This window comes from Python bivittatus, unplaced genomic scaffold, assembly GCF_059951505.1.
Source record: "Python bivittatus isolate LINGU-HERP-01145 unplaced genomic scaffold, Pbiv_v1 ctg000020_np1212, whole genome shotgun sequence".
Classification (NCBI taxonomy): Eukaryota; Metazoa; Chordata; class Lepidosauria; order Squamata; family Pythonidae; genus Python; species Python bivittatus.
Genome location: NW_028277030.1, coordinates 11,225,537 through 11,245,718, shown reverse-complemented (window position 1 = coordinate 11,245,718; position 20,182 = coordinate 11,225,537). Strand labels below are relative to the sequence as shown.

Sequence of the window (20,182 nt, the reverse complement as noted above, 5' to 3'; positions counted from 1 at the left end):
CAAAGTGACTTTGGGTGGCTAACAAGAATTAAAATACAATATAAAGCTGTTCTTCCCAGTACCCTCTTTGTAACCCAAAATGTACAAAACGTGCAGTGATCAGGAACAGATGTTAAAGGAATATCCCCAGAGGGGATCATATAAGTTTCCATTTTAAATCTCAGCCTCATTTTCTAGATCCTTAAAATGCATCTTTGCGAAATGTCTTCCCGAAAATTGTGAAAAAAACATTTCAAAACCTAGATTGTTCTCTTTATTTTCCCTTTCCCTTTTTTTTATGTTTTTTAACATTCACTCAAATCCTTTCTTTTCAGTAAAGTAAATTTTATAGATATCTTGAAAAGGACAGTTTAAATTAAGATGAAATACTACAGGGGGAGCCCTTTGGGAAGTGGCAAGGAACAAACGTGGCCACAGGGCATTCCCCTTTTAATGCAAAAATATACTTACAGGAATTCATTTTCTAGAGTCTGTTTAGACATTATTATTTAATGTTCATTCTGACAGTATCCATTTATCTTGAAAAACTATAACCAAGATCCACATTTGCCTTTCTTCTTTTGAAACTGTGTTGAATATTATTGCATGGAATCTCTAAAGTCACCTTCATGTTTGTAGAAGAAATCAGTGAATCGCAGAATCATAGAGTTGGAAGGACCTACTTAAAGCATTGTGTCCAACCCCTGCTCAGTGCAGGGGTTTCAAACTGGTGGCTTTCTAGCCTCTGCTTAAATATGTACATCCAATGGTGAGTCAATCAGCACTACAGAGAATTGGTTGCATTGTCACGTCAAAGTGCTTGTACTGTTAGGAGTCTTTTATATCATTCAGTTTAGAATCCTCCTTACTGGACCTCCTGACTTTGTACTGTGTCGTGCAGTCTGGAATGATAGAGAACAATGATCTTCTGTGTGACATCCTTCATTTATGAGTGCTGTCATTATTCTCACTGAGTCTTCTCAAGGCTAACCATTCCCCCTGCCTTCAATCTCTCTTGTAGGACCTAATGTTAAATCCCTTGTTCAGCCTCACTGCCATTCTCTTGTGAGCCTGTTTCACTTTATCCAAAACCTTCTTAAAGTATGTTGTGCAGCACTGGACACAGTATTTGAAGTGGGGTCTGACCAATACAGATTTGTAGTGGAATTGTCTTCCTGTGACTTGGAAACTTGCATTCTGTTGATGTAGCAAAAAATTCCATTTGCCTTTTGCCAGCCACATCACACTGCTGATTCATACTTAACTAGTGAAGAATTTGCAACGTCAAGGTCCTTTTAACACTCCAACCACATATTATCTGTCCTATATCCATGGGTTTAAATATTTTTTCCTAAATAAAGAACTTTACATTTGTCTATATTAAATTTCATTCTGGTTTTTTTTCCAGTCCACTTTTCTAACATACTAAATTTTAAATGTTCTGTCTTCTAGAGAATTAGGTGTCCTATCCAGTTTTGTATCATCTGCAGATGTGATAAGCATTTCTCCATCTCTTCTTCCATGCCGTTAAGGTAAACGTTGAACTCTATTAATCCCGAAATCAAACCTTCAGTAAGGAATCACTGATGAGTACTTTCCAAAGATGGCCTCATGCCAGCAATTCATTCATCTTATAGATGTGCCATCTAAGTCATAATTTAGCTTGCTAATTGGAGAGTCATGAGGTACTTAGTCAAGTGCTTTGATGAAATCAAGCTATATCATTTGTGCATTATTCACAGAATTTACTGAGGAACTTACCTGATCCAAACTTGGGAAAAAAAATTGTTTGGCAAGATTTGTTCTTGGCAAATCTCTGCTGACCTCTAGTAATCACTGCATTATGCTTATAAATTACTTGCTTTATGATTTGCTCTAGAATCTTCCCAGTTAACAGTGTCAGACTGGCTGGTCTCTAGTTTCCTGGAGCCTTCTTTCTTCTGTTTTCTGAAAATAAGGACATTTGCTTCCTCCAGTCATCTGGTACTTCATCCAGGATGTTCCAAAGATTATAAATATAGGTTTTGTCAGCCCATCAGCAAGTCGTTCGCTATCCTAGGATGCTATCTGACTGGCCCTGAAGATCTCAACTCATTCAAGGTGAGTAAGCCAGAATCCTTCTCTTTCAGTCTACTCTTCGAAACTGACAGATGGGACACTTATCCTCTTCTCAGAAGACTGAGCTGAAATGGGAGCTGAACGAGTCTGCCTTTTCTTTGTTATCTGTTTCTCTTTTGCCATTTTCACTGAGCCGCTGATAATTTGTTTTGTTTCTTTTTTTTTATTTGAACACATCTGCAAAAAAATGTTTTTAGCATCCCTGTTCAGTCACACCTCATTCTGAGCTTAATTTTCCTGACACCATCCAGAGTGCCTCTAAGTCTTGTTCCTTAGTGATCTGGCCCTCATTCCACCTCTCATATAGATCCTTTTTGATTTTTACATTTTATTTAAATTTTTCATTCAGCCCCATGGGGTTCTTCAGCTGATTTTCGCTTTTTTTTTTTTAACAGTGGAATTGTTTTTACTATCATTAGGGACTCCTGCCTCTTTTGGACTTTTTTTCCCCATTAGTTTCTCCTGCCTCAGAGAATTAATCCTTACCCATTGTTTATTAAAATCTGCTTTTTTGAAGTCTAAGGTAAGGGTTTATTAGATTCAGTTTTATTTTCCCTTAATATTAAGTGTGACACAATCATGTTGCTTCTTACATTTTATCTACTAGGTCTTCTCAATTGGCTAGCAATAAATTAAAGATACAGTAGCTAATCCATTCTGCCTTCATCTGAAGAAGAATGTTGTGGACAAGATAGGTCAGGCATTTTATTCAAGAACCATGCTTACCTCTCAGCTGAGGTAGGGAAATTAAGGTCCGCCCCCCACTACTATTTCATGATTTGTTGAAAGATCTGCAGCATGCTTTTAGAAAGCATAGCTTAAACACTTTAGCCATGTAGAAGTTATTATACATCAGATAAACAAAAGCAACGGTTTAAAAGCAAAGTATTTTGGCTGCCACCTTCAGCTGCTCTAAAGTAAAATGTGGTACCCAGGGATGCCAATATGCTTGTGGGTATAACTTTTGGTGTCCACTGGGCTTTCTGCTCCAGCTGACATGTTACAATTTAAAAAATGATCAAATTGTGAAATTAGCAGATGGGAAAGCAAAGTACAAGTGTCCAGCATAACTTCATTGCAAAGAATGTTTCTGTGCTTCACATACACTCATCGGTTTTCTTAGAACATTTTTTTTAATGGTGTATAACTGCCCCCCATTGCTTTGTTTGGAAACAAATTTTGGAAATTACAGAGGTAAGCAGGTTTATAGGGAATAGCATGTGGGAGGATAAAATAGAATTCTGGTAAATAGTCAGATCTCATGGAATCTAAAGTCAGACCATATTCAACATGTTGCCAAAATGTTGAGTTGTGCCCCCCTCCCCCAGATTGGAGGACTCCTGCACATGTTAATGTGGCAGAGAAGAAACTCATTGCGGACTCAGACAACACAGCACCTGTTGGCTTGATACTGCTCATAGAAAGGATCTGTTAGGCATGATCTCAGCTATAAGTATAATTAGCAGGGCGTGTTGTCTGAATGTGCTGTGTGTGTTTTAGACACAATATACAATTAGGTTGATTCTGTACTATTAAACATTTCTTTATTGAAGTATTTAATATCCATTTCATGACATCCAAGGCCAGAAGACACAACAATCAATACAAACCACGAAGACAATCAATGGAAAAGAATACATCATCTAGATTAAAGTTACCATAGAAGATTTAGCTCTCTCCCTCTAGAGCAAAGAGCAGGGCGGGGGGGGGGGGCAGGGGTAAAAACAAAGTGTTTTGTCTGATGGCATGTTTCTAATATGAATATTAAAATTGACTATATAAATGCATTTACATGGATGAATCTATATATCTGTGAGTCATGCATTGCCTTGTAGCAATATGAAGACATTTAGCTTTAACATTCCGCCTACCTCCTCTTTTGTAGAAATAAAATAAGGGGCAAAGTTCCAGTTTTCTAAAGTGACAAATATAATGTTGTCAGAAGACAATCATAAAAACTGACAACCCAAGGTACCTCCAGGATACTCATTTGTCAAGGACTTCATCACCCATTTCTATCCATTACCTGAATCACCAAGAATCCCACCAGCTCCATAATTGTGCTGTACAGAGATTTGGCAGTGATAGACCTGCTAATGAAATTTTAACACAGCCAGTGCTTTAAATTGTACTGCCTGCATTTGGAATGCTATGCTGTCCATTTTGATGATGCTGGTGGTGATGATGATGATGTTGTATGAATTTTTGTTTTCATCAATTTTAATTTTATTCTCACCTTTTACTGACCTCAGCCTCTCTTTGCCATTCCACCTACTGATTGAATAGGACGTGTGCAAACAGCAGGGTTTTACTAATCTGTGGCACATAAAAAGAACTGTCTTCCATTTACTAGCAGCACTGTGTTAATCACAAAAATAGCTTCTACAACCTTAGTGTGAACAATGGTATAATCAATGCAGCAGGCAGGGATGCTGAAGATAGGCATTTTAGTATATTTTCATTTTCTCTTCCTCCCTCCTTTTCTCTCTCATAAATATTACTGGTAGCAAACCCAGCCAAAAAAAATAATAAATAAATCTAGATTTTGATAATTCTGTTCCTTTCCTGGTTTATCATGTTCACGTATATATACATATATATTCTCCATAATAATAATGATAATAATAATAATAATAATAATAATAATAATAATAATAATAAAAAAATCCCAACAGCCTCCATTCAGAGATCACCCCTGTATAACAGTGTCTGTTGCAGGCAGAAGATTCCAGTTTTTATCTTTTAGGAAGATAAAAAGGATGCTTTTTAAAGACAAGGGGCTGCACCCAGAGTATTTCTTGCATGAATAAAGAGGTTATTTTTGTTTCTCCCAGAAGAGATTACAGTTCAGCAGTCTGTGGCTGAAATGGGGGAGATGGAATTTTTGCTGATTCACCCCCACCCCTGCAAGCTCCCACACCACTCTAGAACTTTGAGAGCATGGTGCCCTCACAAAATAGTTGTTGTGGGTTAAGTGACTATTCACAAGATGAATAGCTAATCACATAAAGGGTGAATTAGTTTTCCAGGGTACTATCTACCGTGCCAGTGGGAGTTTTCTGGAGTACAAATCTATTGCTCTGGTATTCCAATTTGGGTTTTGTCCAGGGTAGTGGTGGTGGTGGTGGTTCAGAGAATTTAAAAATTAAATTAAAAATTAAAAAAGAAAAGTCAAGTGGAGCAAAAGCTGGATGGACACCAAAGAAGTTATCTTGGAGTACTTTGGTCCTGCAAGCAAACTGGGGGTTGCCTACCCCATTTCTAGAGAGATCCATAACATCCTGGAGCAGCTTTTTAGAGGGCTGTAGAGAGAAGGAGGAATTGATTGAAGAAGGCAGACTGAAGTCAGAAGACTTCTGACATACAGCCATGCTGAATAAAGTGGGAAGAAAGCAAACGTATATGTATATATATGCTTCTCTTTTTTGGGTGCTTCAAAACAGTATTGACTCCTGGTAACTGCCTGGACTACTCCTTACAGGGTTTTTTGGCAAGGATTTTTGGCAAGGTTTTTAGAAATGGTTTGCATACGACTACATTAAAAAAAAGTTGATCCTGTTTATTTCCAAAAGTAAAAATTCAAGCTGTTGTGTAGCAGGAAAGAATCTTCATGACCTCACAACTCGTGGTTAGTAATTGTATAACATTCCTCTTTAAAGGTCTGGATTGTTCAAAAGAAAGCCTGGTCATTAACAAGCTTTCCAGGTCATGGTTGCTGCATTGAGGCAATGTGTCATCCATTGTGGTTTGGCTGGCTAGGAGCTTGGGGCATATGGAAGGTGTCCTAGTCAGGAGTGGGTTCAGGTATGCGCCTAGTGAAACATTGCAGCTGATCTGCAGGTACCTGTTCTTCAAATGAGGTTAGAGGGTTCGTATTGATTCTGCATCAGGAAGTGACTTGCTTGAACTGAATATGCTTCTTTTGGGACAATTTCTTTGTAATTGGTAGATAAGCAGATTTTCACAAAGGCCTCATAAGATTCTGTTGCTTTCTTATGGGAAGAAATCTGACATAAGGATATCAGCTTTTCCTACTTGACAAAAAGAGAAAGAACTGCCTTTTATTAAGCTTGGCGTACATACATACTGTGTCTCAGAATGCTTAGCTATGTGAACATTAATGTGGCATCTGGGTAACCCCTCTTCCATCATTCCCTGGCTCCAGCTAGGCTTCTTGCCCCATTTGAGTTCATATATATTTTGAAATTTATTTTAATTAAAGACCATTAAGCTACCAAGTGAAGCTTCAGTGCCTAGTAACACCTTCAATGCTAAGGATGCCTCCAGATCCCAAATGGGCCTCAAAATCATGGTAGTTGGCTGTGACACAGAGTTTTCTCTAGAATTAAACTCATCTGCCTAGAAAAAGGACAACAAACAGCAGGGAATGTCAGAGAGTGTCCTGCAGAAGAGGTTGTCTAGGTTCAGGTAGAATTCTGGGGAATTAGTGATTTGTAACTGGTCAAAGTCATTTTTTGAATGACCCATATATGGAGTAATTTCACAAGAATACCCACAACGTATTCTCATGTGTCCTCCAGGTCAAAAAAGTTTGGGGCACCAGTGAGTTCAAAGCTGATAGAAAATACTTAATACTCAGTTGATGAGTGAGTGTCTGTTTGGTGGTGTGGAGCTGTTTGGGAGAGAACTTCATGAAGATATGTTTAAGCCTACCTAGATTACCACACCTTACATATTATGAAGAAGGACTTCATGAATCATAGTTGTCATTATCATTAGTGTTGCGAGCTAATGCAACTACAAGGTTAACAGATGAATTAGGGCTTTGTATGCTTTGTAAACAATCCAGAAGTACTTCAGAAGTACTTCATGCAAAAGCTACAGTAATATCAAGCTGTTAGCCCAATGATTCATTTTAATGTCTTTGGAATGTCACAAGACAAAAGTGGAATGTTTGTTTGAGAATGAAAGAAAATAGAAGAATGCAAGTTGTTTCTACCAATGATTAATCATAATTGTATACATTTGTTACAGAAAACATTTCATGTATTTATATATTCTAACATTTTTGAGAAAGGTACTATTTATTGTCTATGACCACATGATTGCCAAATATAGTTTTGGATCAACCCATTATAAACAGGTTCTGAGCTCAGTTTTGAGCTCAAAAACTTTGTAGCAAGTGCTAAGAGTGGTAACCCAGTAGTAAAAGAGCCATTGTCTGCAATGCTGTAGGATGTTCTTATCATTTTGACATGTGCCTGCTATCTGGCTAACGGACACACAGTGGGGTGGGAGCTGTTTCACTTCGCGCAGGTCTAAAATGCAAGTGGTTTTGCAGCCCTCAAATGCTGCATTTCCTTTTTTTAGGCCTAAGATTATTCCATGATTACTCCATTTCATCTGAAGATTTGATTGGGTGCAAACATTCCACTATGGAGTAATTTATTTGTAGTGCTTAGTGGAACCACTGAGGTTTCTACACCATGGTTGACTACTCTTGCATGAACCAGGATACTATGGTTTGTTCAGCAATGTAGCTTCTAATCTGTGATTGCTGCAGTAGCATTATATGTAAATCCAGATACTGAGAAATTCACTGACATCAAGCCCATAGAATCCCATTTATATATCCCAATACATATATCCCAAATTGATAATGGACTAGATCTTTGTTAAGTGTAGGCAACCAAATGCTTTCTGGATATTTTGGGTTATCACTCTCATAATTAATAACTATTGGCCATGCTGTCTGGAAGTTATAGTCCAAGTACCTGGTCAGCTTTCCCTCTCCTCATCCTATAGCTTGGGTAGCTTTTGGAGGCAAGAACCCTACAGGAGGGACTATCTATGTGTATTTACAGTGATAGCATTGGCCTTTTAAGGGATAGATTTCACGAGTGTGAAAGTGAATATGACCTCTGTCCCTCTTTTCCCAACCATGGCTTTCTTAACAAAGCATTCTAGGCACTGATTGTGTACACTCTTATAAAGAAACACACTTGCACAAGAGCTATACCAATTACCACAGTAAATGTTCTGCTATCTTTCTATAGACTGTTTGCACGGTAGGGCATAACTTCTGGAGCTGACAGAGTCAGAAAACATTCCAGCATTTCTTAAAAGCTATGCAACGCATGGAAATGAATGAATGAATGAATGAATGACCAGGTAGCGCACAGCTAGTATTTTTGGCTTTTCATGTTTGTAATTGGATTGGAAAATGGTGTGACACTGCATTCTCTGGAGAGCGGTTCCAATGAAAGTGGAAAATGCAGAAACTCTCTCTCCTGTTATAGCTGCGAGATTACCTTCTGATTTCTACAAAATTCTTGTTTCACCCTCTCCCCTCTGACCTTTTTGCTAATTTTTGCATCCAGTTTCATTCGGGGGCTGCTATATTAGCAAGCATTTGGTCCTGCCTCTTTTTGTTCTAAATGCGACTCCAGTACAGTAAGGAGAAAATACTGTATACAGGCTTTAACAAGTTTCTGTGATGTCTGTTTTTCTTTCTATGTTGTCTTCCTTGTGAGCAAGATCATTGGATTACTTTTTTTGCTGCTGCTGTGAATGTTTTTGTTTTACCCGTTATAAATTTGAATATCAACCCTTAACTTTTTTTTTTTTTTAAAAAAAACCTCAGGAGAGAATAGACTCTTAATACTCGTCAGTGACCAGTTTGGCAAGGAAAACAAAACCCTTGCAGCAGACTGAATTTCAGCAACAGATTGGCTGATTTTGTCTGAGCCATGCCATCATAATGTGCAAACTCTTTGTTTAAATGGGTTCTTTCTCCTCACAGCAGCAGACAAATATAACTTGGATCTATTTACATTCCCTAGTCAAAAAAAGACATGTGATGTTCTATCATCTTTGGAAGGAATGACAGATTATTATGCATCATTTATTGTTAATAAAAAAGAGATAACGTGAGCCAGTTGCCATCTAACAATTTTTTTGTAATTTCTAGCTTACGTTGTAACAGAGAAAAGAAATATACTGTCAAGCTGGGGGAAGGAAAAAGATATTTTTTATTACTAATATGTCATCAGGATAAATGCCAGCTGGTAGTTTTGGATTTACCATTGACGACCAGAGAATGAATGAGAAAAAAGGGTGAAGTTAGGGAACAGATAAATGCACTATTAAAAACCCTTCAGTTTGCTTTGCTTCTAGTGTCAGTAGAGAGAAGTAATTAGGGAAAAGTTCTTCATCAATAAAAGATGTTCAGTGGGTGACTGTCATCTGCAAACATTTTTTTTTTAATGTTTGCTGAGGACTGAAAAGAGGTTCCTTTGGAGCTGTGTAATATTTGCATAATATAACCATTCCCATTCCCCCCCCCCCCGTTTTTATCTCCTTTGGCTACCCTATCCCTGTCTATGCATTGACAAGTAATTGCCTTCAGCCATATGTTTTTGGTATCGTTTCATGACTTAGTATAGTTTATACAACATAACATGCTGGTTATTCCATCGCTGGTATAACTTACAGTCACATAAAATTCATTTGCTCATTGTAAACATAATTAGAATAGCTTTGCAGCCGCTTCTCACATTACTTTTCCTAAGTCACATTCTAGTCCTTGTAGAGATGTGATGTGATCAAGTGGTTGTCTGACAGGGCTTTGGAAGTCTTCATTGTCATTCATAAGTCTATAGGCCTGCTCTGGATGTCTGAATGCTGGAGAAACATACATCTACTTTGCCTCTGTTTCCTTTTTATTTTCACCCTAATTTTATGAATGACATAATGTAGCTCATCATGTCCCAGAGCATCTTTGAAAAATAGGTGGAATCAGGTTGAAAATGAAGAGGAGGAGAAGGATGAGAGGGAGGGAAGAATAAAACTACGGTGGCAGTTAGCTTCTCCTTCTCCTTCTCCTTCTCCTTCTCCTTCTCCTTCTCCTTCTCCTTCTCCTTCTCCTTCTCCTTCTCCTTCTCCTTCTCCTTCTCCTTCTCCTCCTCCTCCTCCTCCTCCTTCCTGCTTCCTTGCAGAGTCCCCTTGTTTTTGTATTGCACTTGCTTAGTTCACACAGGGATGCTATCAGTGCAATAAGAATAGCCTGATGCTGATTAGGGGTGAGCGAGAGAAAGGGCCCCAAGGTCATCCAGCTGGCTTCCATGCCTAAGGGAGGGCTAGAACTTGGATGCAATGTGCCGTCAGCATTTCTTGACTATGTTATTTCAGGCTTATTGTAGACCATTGGTAATGGTAATTTATTTCACATTTATACTAATTGGATGTTACATGATCAGTAGAAAATGCTTGTTATTTCTACACTAAATATTTTAGTGTAGCCCCAATAATAATGCTCATCTGCCATAACAAACACTGTTAATAAGCTTTTAAATTTTTTAAAGTATTTTTTTAAACCTATTCTAGGTGCTTGATTGATTATACTGTATGTCATCAAGTTGGTGTTGACTCCTAGTGACCACATAAATAGATTTTCTCTCTCACTTTTTAATCATTTTTATTGAAAATTGTAGTCGCAATAGTAAAAGAAAATGCAAACTAAATTCAGGAAGAGGGGAAAATAAAGAAAAAAGAAAAGAAAAGGTAGAGAAGAAAAGAAAAGGAAAAGGATAAAAGAAAGAAAAAAGAAATATTTAAAGAAATAGCTTCCAATCTTCATCACAACAAGTACAAACAAACTTAATAATTCATCACCCCCTGTAGTGGTACATGCAAGTATCTCTTCTTCCCATAACCCATCCCTTATCCATATGCAAATCCATAAACTATCAACATTTCAGTCCTAGTATCATGTCTTATTTTAACCTTGATCAAACAAACCAACTTCATATTCCTTCCTTTAGCTTCTAGCAATCTTAATTTTTAGTTCATTCAGTTGCTATCGTAAGATTTGATCTCTCTTCAATTTTTATTTTTCCCATTTTAAAGATTTCTTCAAGGCTTTAACCAACTTCTTTCGTAGGTCCAGTAAAAAGTCCTTATCCAGGTCAATCTCTTGGCTTATCATTGTAGTTCCACTTTAGTTGTTTTCTCTGTCTTATAGTCCTTTTTTTTTCCTCCAGTATTTGTACAAATTCTTTATGTTCTGATATTTCGGCATCAGGCAAAATTTGTTTCATCTCTTTATCTTGTAAATCTTCCAAGATCTTCTCTTTCACATTAGTAATTTCTTCTTTACTATCTTTTAGACAAAATCTATTCATAGAAGCATGCATCATTGCTGAGAATGAAACTATTTTTTTTACCCCATTCTTCAAAATCTCTTGAAGTATTTCAAATGTCATAGCATTTTCTGTCATTTTGCAAGTTCCAATGCTGGTCAAAGGCAAGAGACAGGCTTTTCACTTCTTTTTTTTTCTCCTTTCCCTTTTCAGCCTGGAATCTTTAGTCCCCTCTAGTGTTCAATTTCTGAAATCATAAAGTCTCAAATTTCTGTTCTGACTTCAGATAGACTAAACAAATTGATTCCCATGAAGGTGCTGTTTATTTATATAATTATTTCCAAAATGTTATAGCAAAAGTTCTAATATTCCATTATTGTATTCCAAGTTTGTCTGGTCTCTTAATTCATTTATAACTTTCTTGAATCAGATTCTTTTTTAGCTTTTTGCTGTTTATTTCTAATCTTTAAGTTCTTAAGCTTAAAGTTGTTTTTTCTTTATTCAAGAACAAAGGTAAACTCACCAGGTGGCTTTTCAAATTTGTCATTTTGAAGATCTGTAATATCCTTAAGGTAGTTGAATAAGTAATTTTTGAAAGTGATTAGAAAGCAAGTTAGCAAAATCAGTGTCCTTTAAAAGGCTCCGCTGCAGTTGAGAGCATAATAATTCCCTTCATCTCCTGATGCTCAAACCCACAGGAAACCGCTGTCTTGCAGTCTCCTCATGAGGAGCAGCCATCCAGAGCACAAGTGGGTGATCTCCCATCCTTTCCTTATCCAGAGAGGTTCCATGGAACCACTGTACTCACTGGTTCTTTGGTCTTAACTGGGGTCATCATCACCACTCATTTGGAGACGTCTTAGCTTGCCATTCCTCACCCAGAAGCTCATAAATAGATTTTCTCCATGACAATCTGTCCCCAACCTGGTCCTTTAGGTCTTCCAATGGTGCACCTATTGCCACTGTAACTGAATCAATCAGCCTTGCTGCTGGTCATTCCCTTCTTTTTCCTTCCACCTTTTCCAGCATTAGAGCTTTTCCAGAGAACTCGGTTTTGGCATAATGTGCCCAGAATAGGATAATTTAAGCCTGGTCATTTGTGCCTTGAGTGAGAACTCTAGGTTGATTGGATCGATAATCTATTTTTTTGTTTTCCTGGCTGTCCATGGCATTCTCAGGAGTCTTCTCCAACAACAAAATTCAAAAGCAACAATACTCTTTCTATCCTTCTTCTTCAAAGTCCAACTTTGGTAGATATATATTCAAGATCATATTGGGGAAACTGTTTGGCTCTCCTCTTCTTCTTTAGGTTAACATGGAATTTGCATATGAGCAGTTCATGATGTTCCACAATCAGCACCTTTGATGCTATAACTAAGTTCTTCCACCTCCTTTTAGCAATAATGTAGACAATTTAATTTCTTTGTTCTCCATCCAGTAATATCCATGTATACAGGCATCATTTGAGCTGTTTGAAGACAGTGTTAATTATGAAGGAATCATTGGAGTGGCAGAAATTGTTAAGTCATTCTCCTGCTTTATTTTGGTTTCCTAAGCCACACAGTCCAACTTTTTTCCTTTTTAATGTTTCCAACTTTGGCATTTCACTCTCCAATCACATGCAGCACATTTTGCTTGCATGTTCTGTCGATTTCAATTTGAACTTGATCATAAAACCCCTCAACCTCCTCTTCTTCTGCATTGGTTGGAGCATAAACATGAATAATTGTCATGTTAAGGGGTTGTCCACAAAGTCTAACTGATATTATTCGATCATTGATTGCATGTAGCCAAGTACTGTTCTTGCTATATCTTTTCTATATATATAAAAGCAATGCCGTTCCCTCCTTGTTTTTCATGTCCTGAGTAATAAACAGTGTGATCTTCTGACTGAAAGTGTCCAATCCCAGGCCGTTCAATTCATCGATGCTAAGATGTCAATTTGTAGTTGTTTCAATTTCATCTTTCACGTTGTTGAGCTTTGCTGTGTTCATGCTTCTTACGGTCCATGTTCCCACTGTAATTCTGTCTTTGCAGCTTCAGATTTTCTTTTCCTGTAGGGTAACATCAGCAACTAGATGCCTGAAGGCTTTCATCTAGCCATGCCATAAACACTGTTAGTACTCTGAAAGATCCTCAGCTAAAATCAAATCTTTGTTACAGCCATAGACCACGATCCTCAGCTCTTCCATGTTGAGCCCCATCTGACTATCCTGGATAGTTCCAGTAAAACAAGATGATATTAATTTCAACATGATAGCCATCCTTCTGGCAAAAGACATCCTGTCACTGTGACAGCTGGAATGATTTGAAATACTCCTGTGCCAGTTTTGCTCCTTAACTAGCAAATTCTCTGGAAAGATAGATAGATAGATAGATAGATAGATAGATAGATAGATAGATAGATAGATAGATAGATAGATAGATAGATAGATAGCAAGCATGGTATGGATAGTGAACAATTTTTCCCCTTTTATTTGTACTATCCATGAAGAGTGAGTGGGAGTGAATTAAAGGGGAGCAAACAGTAAAGAAAACAAAATACTTTCTGGAATTTTCAGGGGGAAGGCCTGCCTGCCTGCCTGCCTGCCTGCCTGCCTGCCTGCCTGCCTGCCTGCCTGCCTGCCTTCCTTCCTTCCTTCCTTCCTTCCTTCCTTCCTTCCTTCCTTCCTTCCTTCCTTCCTTCCTTCCTTCCTTCTACAGCAGTGTGGGGAGCCATTCTTTCCTCCTGTATTTTCTTGCAAAGAGTGATCACCTGATCATTGAGTCATCATGGAGTGATCAGATCATCGTTCTTTGCAAGAAAATACAAACATAAGGTAAGCCCTTGTACTGCTGAGATCAAACAAATTTGCCTAGTAAAAGAAAAGCCTCATCTAAAAGGTCCTCCCCATCTCACCTCTGCCAATATGATTAGTTTGCAAAGCTCTTCTCTCCTGTGTTTCTTATGCAGAATGTAAAGAACCTTGTGACTGCAGGCTAAAAGATTCAGCCCACTTTTGAAAAATGTATGTTCCTCATGTTACTTTTGAGGACAAGTCAATCCTGTGATTTAGCAACCACAGAGATAAAAAAAGATTAGTATCACATAATCCATCACAGCTCTTGTTGGCAATTAAACCGAACAGGCTTACACTTAGAAACCTACATTCAGCACCATGTGAATGGATTTCCATTAATGGAACAGATTTGCTGTTCATGTTATTCATCATTTCCAGTCAGTTCTGAGGGACACAGGGGGAGGAAAACATTAAAATAGCCGTGTCCTTTCTATTAAAACATGGTCTCTGTTAGATAGAATGCAGATATGTATCATTTTCACAACAAATCATGGTCATTGGTGGAATTTAACCCTTTAATGGATAGGGCTGCAAATTTCCCCATCTCTGTGGTAATGATTGAATACTATTTGAGAGATATGGTTTCAGTAAAATAAAATGGAGATGTAGAAAATAAGGAGGAGAAGAGGTAATACAAGTGCTATAAAACTATGACCTGGTCCGTATACATAAAGATATCAAATAAGTAAGCAAATAAATAAACAAATAAACAAGTAAAACAGTAAAACAAGGGATAAACTAGGCTAAAATATCTCAACTCAGCTTTAAGATTTAAATGCCTCTGCTTTAAATCGCTATTGCTGAAAAATACAATGTTGCACAACAGAAGATGCAGCCAACATTTGACTGGCAAGAATAATGCTCCAAAATAGAATAATATTTGCATTAGAATATGGTTTTGTTTTAATTTTGCTTGTTTCCTGTATAGCATTACAAACGACAGTGTGTAAAAGATGATGATTTTCTCAAAGATCATTTTAAAGAGGTTGAAAGCCCTCTGAAGTCCTAAGAAATTAGTACAGCTCGCTATCAGTTTAGGTCAGTGGAAATCAGTATGCAATGGTTCAAGCCAGTTAAAGGTCCTGGGACCCCACCATGGTTGTCTGGAATGTGATGCAGTGACATTGATTTATACCAGTTGAGAATCTTGTCCGATGCTGATCTCTGAAGAGTGAAGATCAAAACTGGAGGGCCGGTAGTTTGAAAAAGAATAAATGCCTCTACACCAGCTCCACCTGCTGGTTGTTGTAGTCAACAGCATCTGAAAAGATAAACGGAAGAAAGGTGGATTTTTTTGAATGATTCCACCGTATTCAAAGATAGCCAGTATTAATTTAGTCTACGCGTCCTTCCTTTCTTCTTCCTTCCTTTGCCTAGTATCATATCATTGCCAGATTTCTCTAAAGCTGTGCACTTTTCAGATGTCAAGGCACTGAAGAGGTAAAGAAAGGGGTGCATATATTGCAACTATATAAATGAAGCAGAGACAGGTATACCAACCCTGCAGGACAAGAGGGGAAAGAAGGATTGGTCATTATGCAGCCTTTCAGAGGACCTGCAAATCAATTTGTTCCATTTATTTCCTAGAGAGGTTAATAGCATTTCTCTTTAGTTCCTTTTTTTTTTTTTTAACGAACGTGCCATCGACAGTTTGGCAATACGGTTTAAGCAATTACTCTGCCGTCTTACTGCGTGACTGTCTTTCTAGCACAGGGCTCTAAACAGGTGAAAACAGGTAAGCTGGCTCATTCATAATAGAGATTAGAAAGTTGCTGTTCTGAGTGAAACATCACTGAGCCACAGCATTGCTTTTATGCTTAGGATTTGAAACACAGAAAAATGAATGTCAGGAGAAGGAAGGGAGGAGGATGCAGTGAGTCAAATTTAGCCACAGGGCTACATTTTGCCTTTCCACTTCACACAACCCTAAAATAATTTGTCACGCCTTTTCTGTAATGAGTTGAGCATTTGGAGGAATTCGGTGCATGGTGGATATAGTAATTCTTCCTTTCTCTTTGTTTACTTATGTGAAGAACTATATGTCTACACAACTCACAAAAATGCAATTTGGGTAGTGTATGATAATAAAAGCATATCACAATATCTCAACAAAAAATCAACAAAAACAAAACACACAGGGCATACCAATGGGTACTGCCTGGACAAGCTCACCTAATATTCTGACCCATGCCTGAGGGACCATCCAGGTTTTCCAAGCCTTCCTGAAGATTAACAAGAAGGTTAACAGGGCCAGGCAAATCTCAAGGTGGCATCCCCCTCCCGCTCCCTCTCCTGCCGCCCTCCTCCCCCTCCTCCTCCTCCTCCTCCTCTTCTTCTTCTTCTTCTTCTTCTTCTTCTTCTTTCATCATCATCTTAATCATCATGCTTCTGTCACTGTTGTTTTTCTCTCTTTAATTGGAAACTGTTAAGGAGCTGGGCAGCCTCGAAATTGAATAAAATAAAATTATTATTATTATTATTACAAACATAAAGTTAACCAAATAAAGCAAAACAGGAGATATACATCTAAAATGAAAAGAAATTAGTACAATGTTTCAGGGAGAGGAGAGGCAAAGGGAACAGATAGACGTGCATAATTGGATAACCCCAGAAAATATATCCAAACAGTGGACAGGAGAAGTGACAAATAGAAATCAAGCTCTCTATCTGGGAATTTCTTCAGGATGGAGTAAATAAAAGTCATTTGGTAAAAGACTAGCATATAACCATTTGAAAAGACACTCCCGTCCATGCTATGAGGCTAGGTAGATATAGTGACAATTCTATCCAGAATTTCTTCATGCCCTGTAATCCTCATTTAGCTTTTCTTGCTTCAAAATATAGTCACGTAAGTCATTTAAGACATTTCCTAGAGAGAAATTAGTTTAGTCTGGGAATCAAAGATATAGGGATTTGTATTAACAATAGTGTGGGACTGTTTTCACTCATTTTCTGCTTCCATCTTTTATGGATGCATCACTTTAATTTAGAAAAATTGAGAAACTTCCAAAGCAGCCTAAAGTGGGTGATAAAATAGAGTGAAACTTTGCAGTACCCCCCATCTGCATAGAAATTCCTGTTGGATTTAAGCTGACAAAAAGAAAACTAAGACTACCATATCTGGGCTGCAATATTCCAGGCAACCACTAGATGGCAGTGAGGTCTAGCAACATCTCTATTTTTGTGCTGCCATCTAGTGGTCCTTCAGATTATTGTAGCCCAGATCTATTGGCCCTAAAAACACTCTTGCAAATTACGCTGCCTACTACAGAACCTTAACTGCTGTGAAAGCATTTTTCTTGCCTATGCAACTTTTCCAGGATTGAAGGCAACTCCGCAAAATGTTATAGAGTCCTCAATTCCCTTTAAGAATGTTAAATATTAATTATTTGGGGGGGGGGGGGTAAGTCAGGTTTAGTCATACACCAGAATCAATAGGATTTAAGTTAGTCATGGCTCAATTAAGTCTTATTGATTTCAACAGATTGATTCTAAAAATGTCTAAGCGTGGAGCCAATCCTGTGATTGTAGTTCTTTATTTTTGGCTCACCTGTACTTTTCTTGTTGGGTTCATTACATGTAGTGCCACCAACCTGCTCTATTGGCTGCAGTTCCTACTGAGTTTGTCTGCTTAACAATCAGAAATGTAGTTTATAACCCTTTCTGGCTGTCCTTTTCTGGCAGGTGAGAATGGCACAGAAGTGAAGCCAAGCATTGATGAACCTGAGCTTCAGCGCCAAGAAGCAGGTTTGTATTACGCTGAGATCTATTAAAGAGTTCTATCAGCCAGGCTTTCTGAACCTTGGTGAACAATAATCTGAGTCGATGCTATTGACTGACAACGTGTGTACATTTTCACAGGATTAAGTCAGGGCTTGTGCAGCACTCCCATTGGAGACCAGAGCTCTATTCATTATGAATGAATGCATTCCTTCCAGCCCAGGAATGCAGGGTTTCCTGTTAGTAATTGACAGCACGTTCTGTTCTTAAGGTGGAAGAGATCCTAGAAACCTCTTCAGTGGAAAGTGTTTACAGCAGCAAGGTATAAAGTTCAGACATCAAAGAAAGGAAAGAATGGGTAGAAAATAAGCTTGAAGAGATGAAGGACCTCTTTGGCTGGGAATAAACCTGCACCGTGATGCATTATTCTGTTGATTTAGCTTCTGAATAACTACTTTTCTACACAGTGGTTACAAATTGGATTACTGGCTTTTGAGAAAGAAAGAGCCAGGGTAAGCAAATCCAGCTCTTGAAAATAAATGTTGAAACTCATAAAAAAAAATCTGAATACACTATATATCTGCAATTGAAACTGCACTTTTAAAACTGAGCAGAAATAGAAAAGGGTCATGCTATATTCAGGTAGGAATTCTTGTGCTTCCCATTGATCTTTATATATTGTGGGGAGATGGTTTTTGCCCATTCTCTGGCCTCAGCACAGCCAAACTATCAAAATAATTAAAAGGATAAAAATAAATGTTGCTACGAATGCCCTTATCCTTCAAGGTATCAACCTTACCGGCGCATGACCGATTGGCTTATTTACGTGTACTTCAAATAGCATAGATACTCTGTCCTGGCTGACCCAGCTCACTAGGGCTAACAGCTTATATTCTGTAGCTTGCACATATTTAATTCAAGGAAGTCAACTGACCTTTTACTGAGACTGTTTCTATTAGATTTTAAAACTTTTATGAATACCTGGGAACTACAGCAGGAGAGGCCCAATCACTCAATGCACTAGAGCGAAGCAGCCAAGCTATCAGTCCTACATTGCTGTGTATACTACATTGTGGCTGTTTCTAAAGAGCCGAATATATGCTACGGCCGAATCCCCTTCATCTCGTTCTCTTGTTACGGTCTCCAGGAGAAGCACTGTGTACAAAATTACGATTTCTGCGAAATAATTCCACTGGCTCCAATTGTTCAGCTGTTAATTCCCAGGCACAATGTTGTCTTGAGGCTTTGGGATGCAGGTTGATTTTGGCTGCCCACCTGTCTTTTGTACTGGTTCCTTAGTGTTTTCTTAGCAAGCATTCTGCACACGTGCGGTCACACACTTTAGTTTCGTTGAGACTGCTGTTGAGAAAACACCTACAAAATTCATTTTAAAATATGGCAGTACTGGAAATATGGCAATATGTCTAAGAACAATTTCCTTGACTGCTTTACCTTCAGCTTATGAAATATAAGAGGAGGATTCAAAGTTTCTGTCTCAGATCACCTTCATCTCCTATACAAATATAGGTTAGATGAGCCTGTCCATGTGAGATATCCTTTGGAAGATTCGCTGATGCTTTTTCTCCTGCCAAACTTTTACCCCATCCAGAAATACCTTACTAACATTTAACAGACATTTACATGAGACACTACACTGCTTTTTGGGCCATATTTCTTTAATCTGCCCAATATAATCTGCTATCATGGACATCTGGTGGCCAAAAATACTTGATTCTGATCCTTGAAGGTTACAGTAATTCTATTTAGTCAGAAGATGCCACTTGTCAACATATTAATGTGTCTTATAGTTTTTTATGAAATCTATGTTTCAGGTTTGGTTTCTTCCCAACGAGCGAGGACTTTAACAAAAGATTGCATGACGATGATGATGATGATGATAATGATTTATATATCACATTTATTTAGCCACCCATCTCATACAAAGCGACTCTGAGCGGTGTACAACAATTAAACTATTATTATTATTATTATTATTATTATTATTATTATTATTATTATTATTTTGCCTGCAACTTTTACACACATATATATACATACACACAAACATATACATACATACACACACACACAGAAACACAGAAACACCTCTCTCTCTCTCACACACACACACACACACACACATACATAAAATTAGAGCCAAAGTAAATGTTCCACCCTATTTCATATCTTCCCCCCCCCCCATATCAGACGTTTGCTGTTTTCTCTTGTAAATTGCAACCACAAAGTTGCCCTTCAAGACTAAGATCATTATAGGAAGGAGCAATGTTATATTGCAGCATAAAATACTTTCTCCAAGTTGTTTTTCTCTGTGAAAGGAAAAAGCAGAAGGAAGAGTAAATGGCAGAATGACCAGAATAAGGAACAGTCTGCCATTATTCAGAGTCAAGTAAAACAGGGTAAAGC

At 37.9% G+C, this 20,182-nt stretch overlaps 1 protein-coding gene across 4 annotated transcripts in view; it reads left to right on the top strand.

Moving 5' to 3' along the window:
* The window catches only part of MACROD2 (mono-ADP ribosylhydrolase 2), a 1,000,449-nt gene that overhangs the window by 907,924 nt on the left and 72,343 nt on the right, over window positions 1-20,182 (top strand). For all 4 annotated transcript variants that reach the window (XM_088134414.1, XM_088134430.1, XM_088134411.1 and 1 more), the window contains one exon: window positions 17,723-17,785. In XM_088134414.1, coding sequence (XP_087990540.1) covers window positions 17,723-17,785 — 63 coding nt within the window. The remainder of the gene's footprint in view (window positions 1-17,722; window positions 17,786-20,182) is intronic.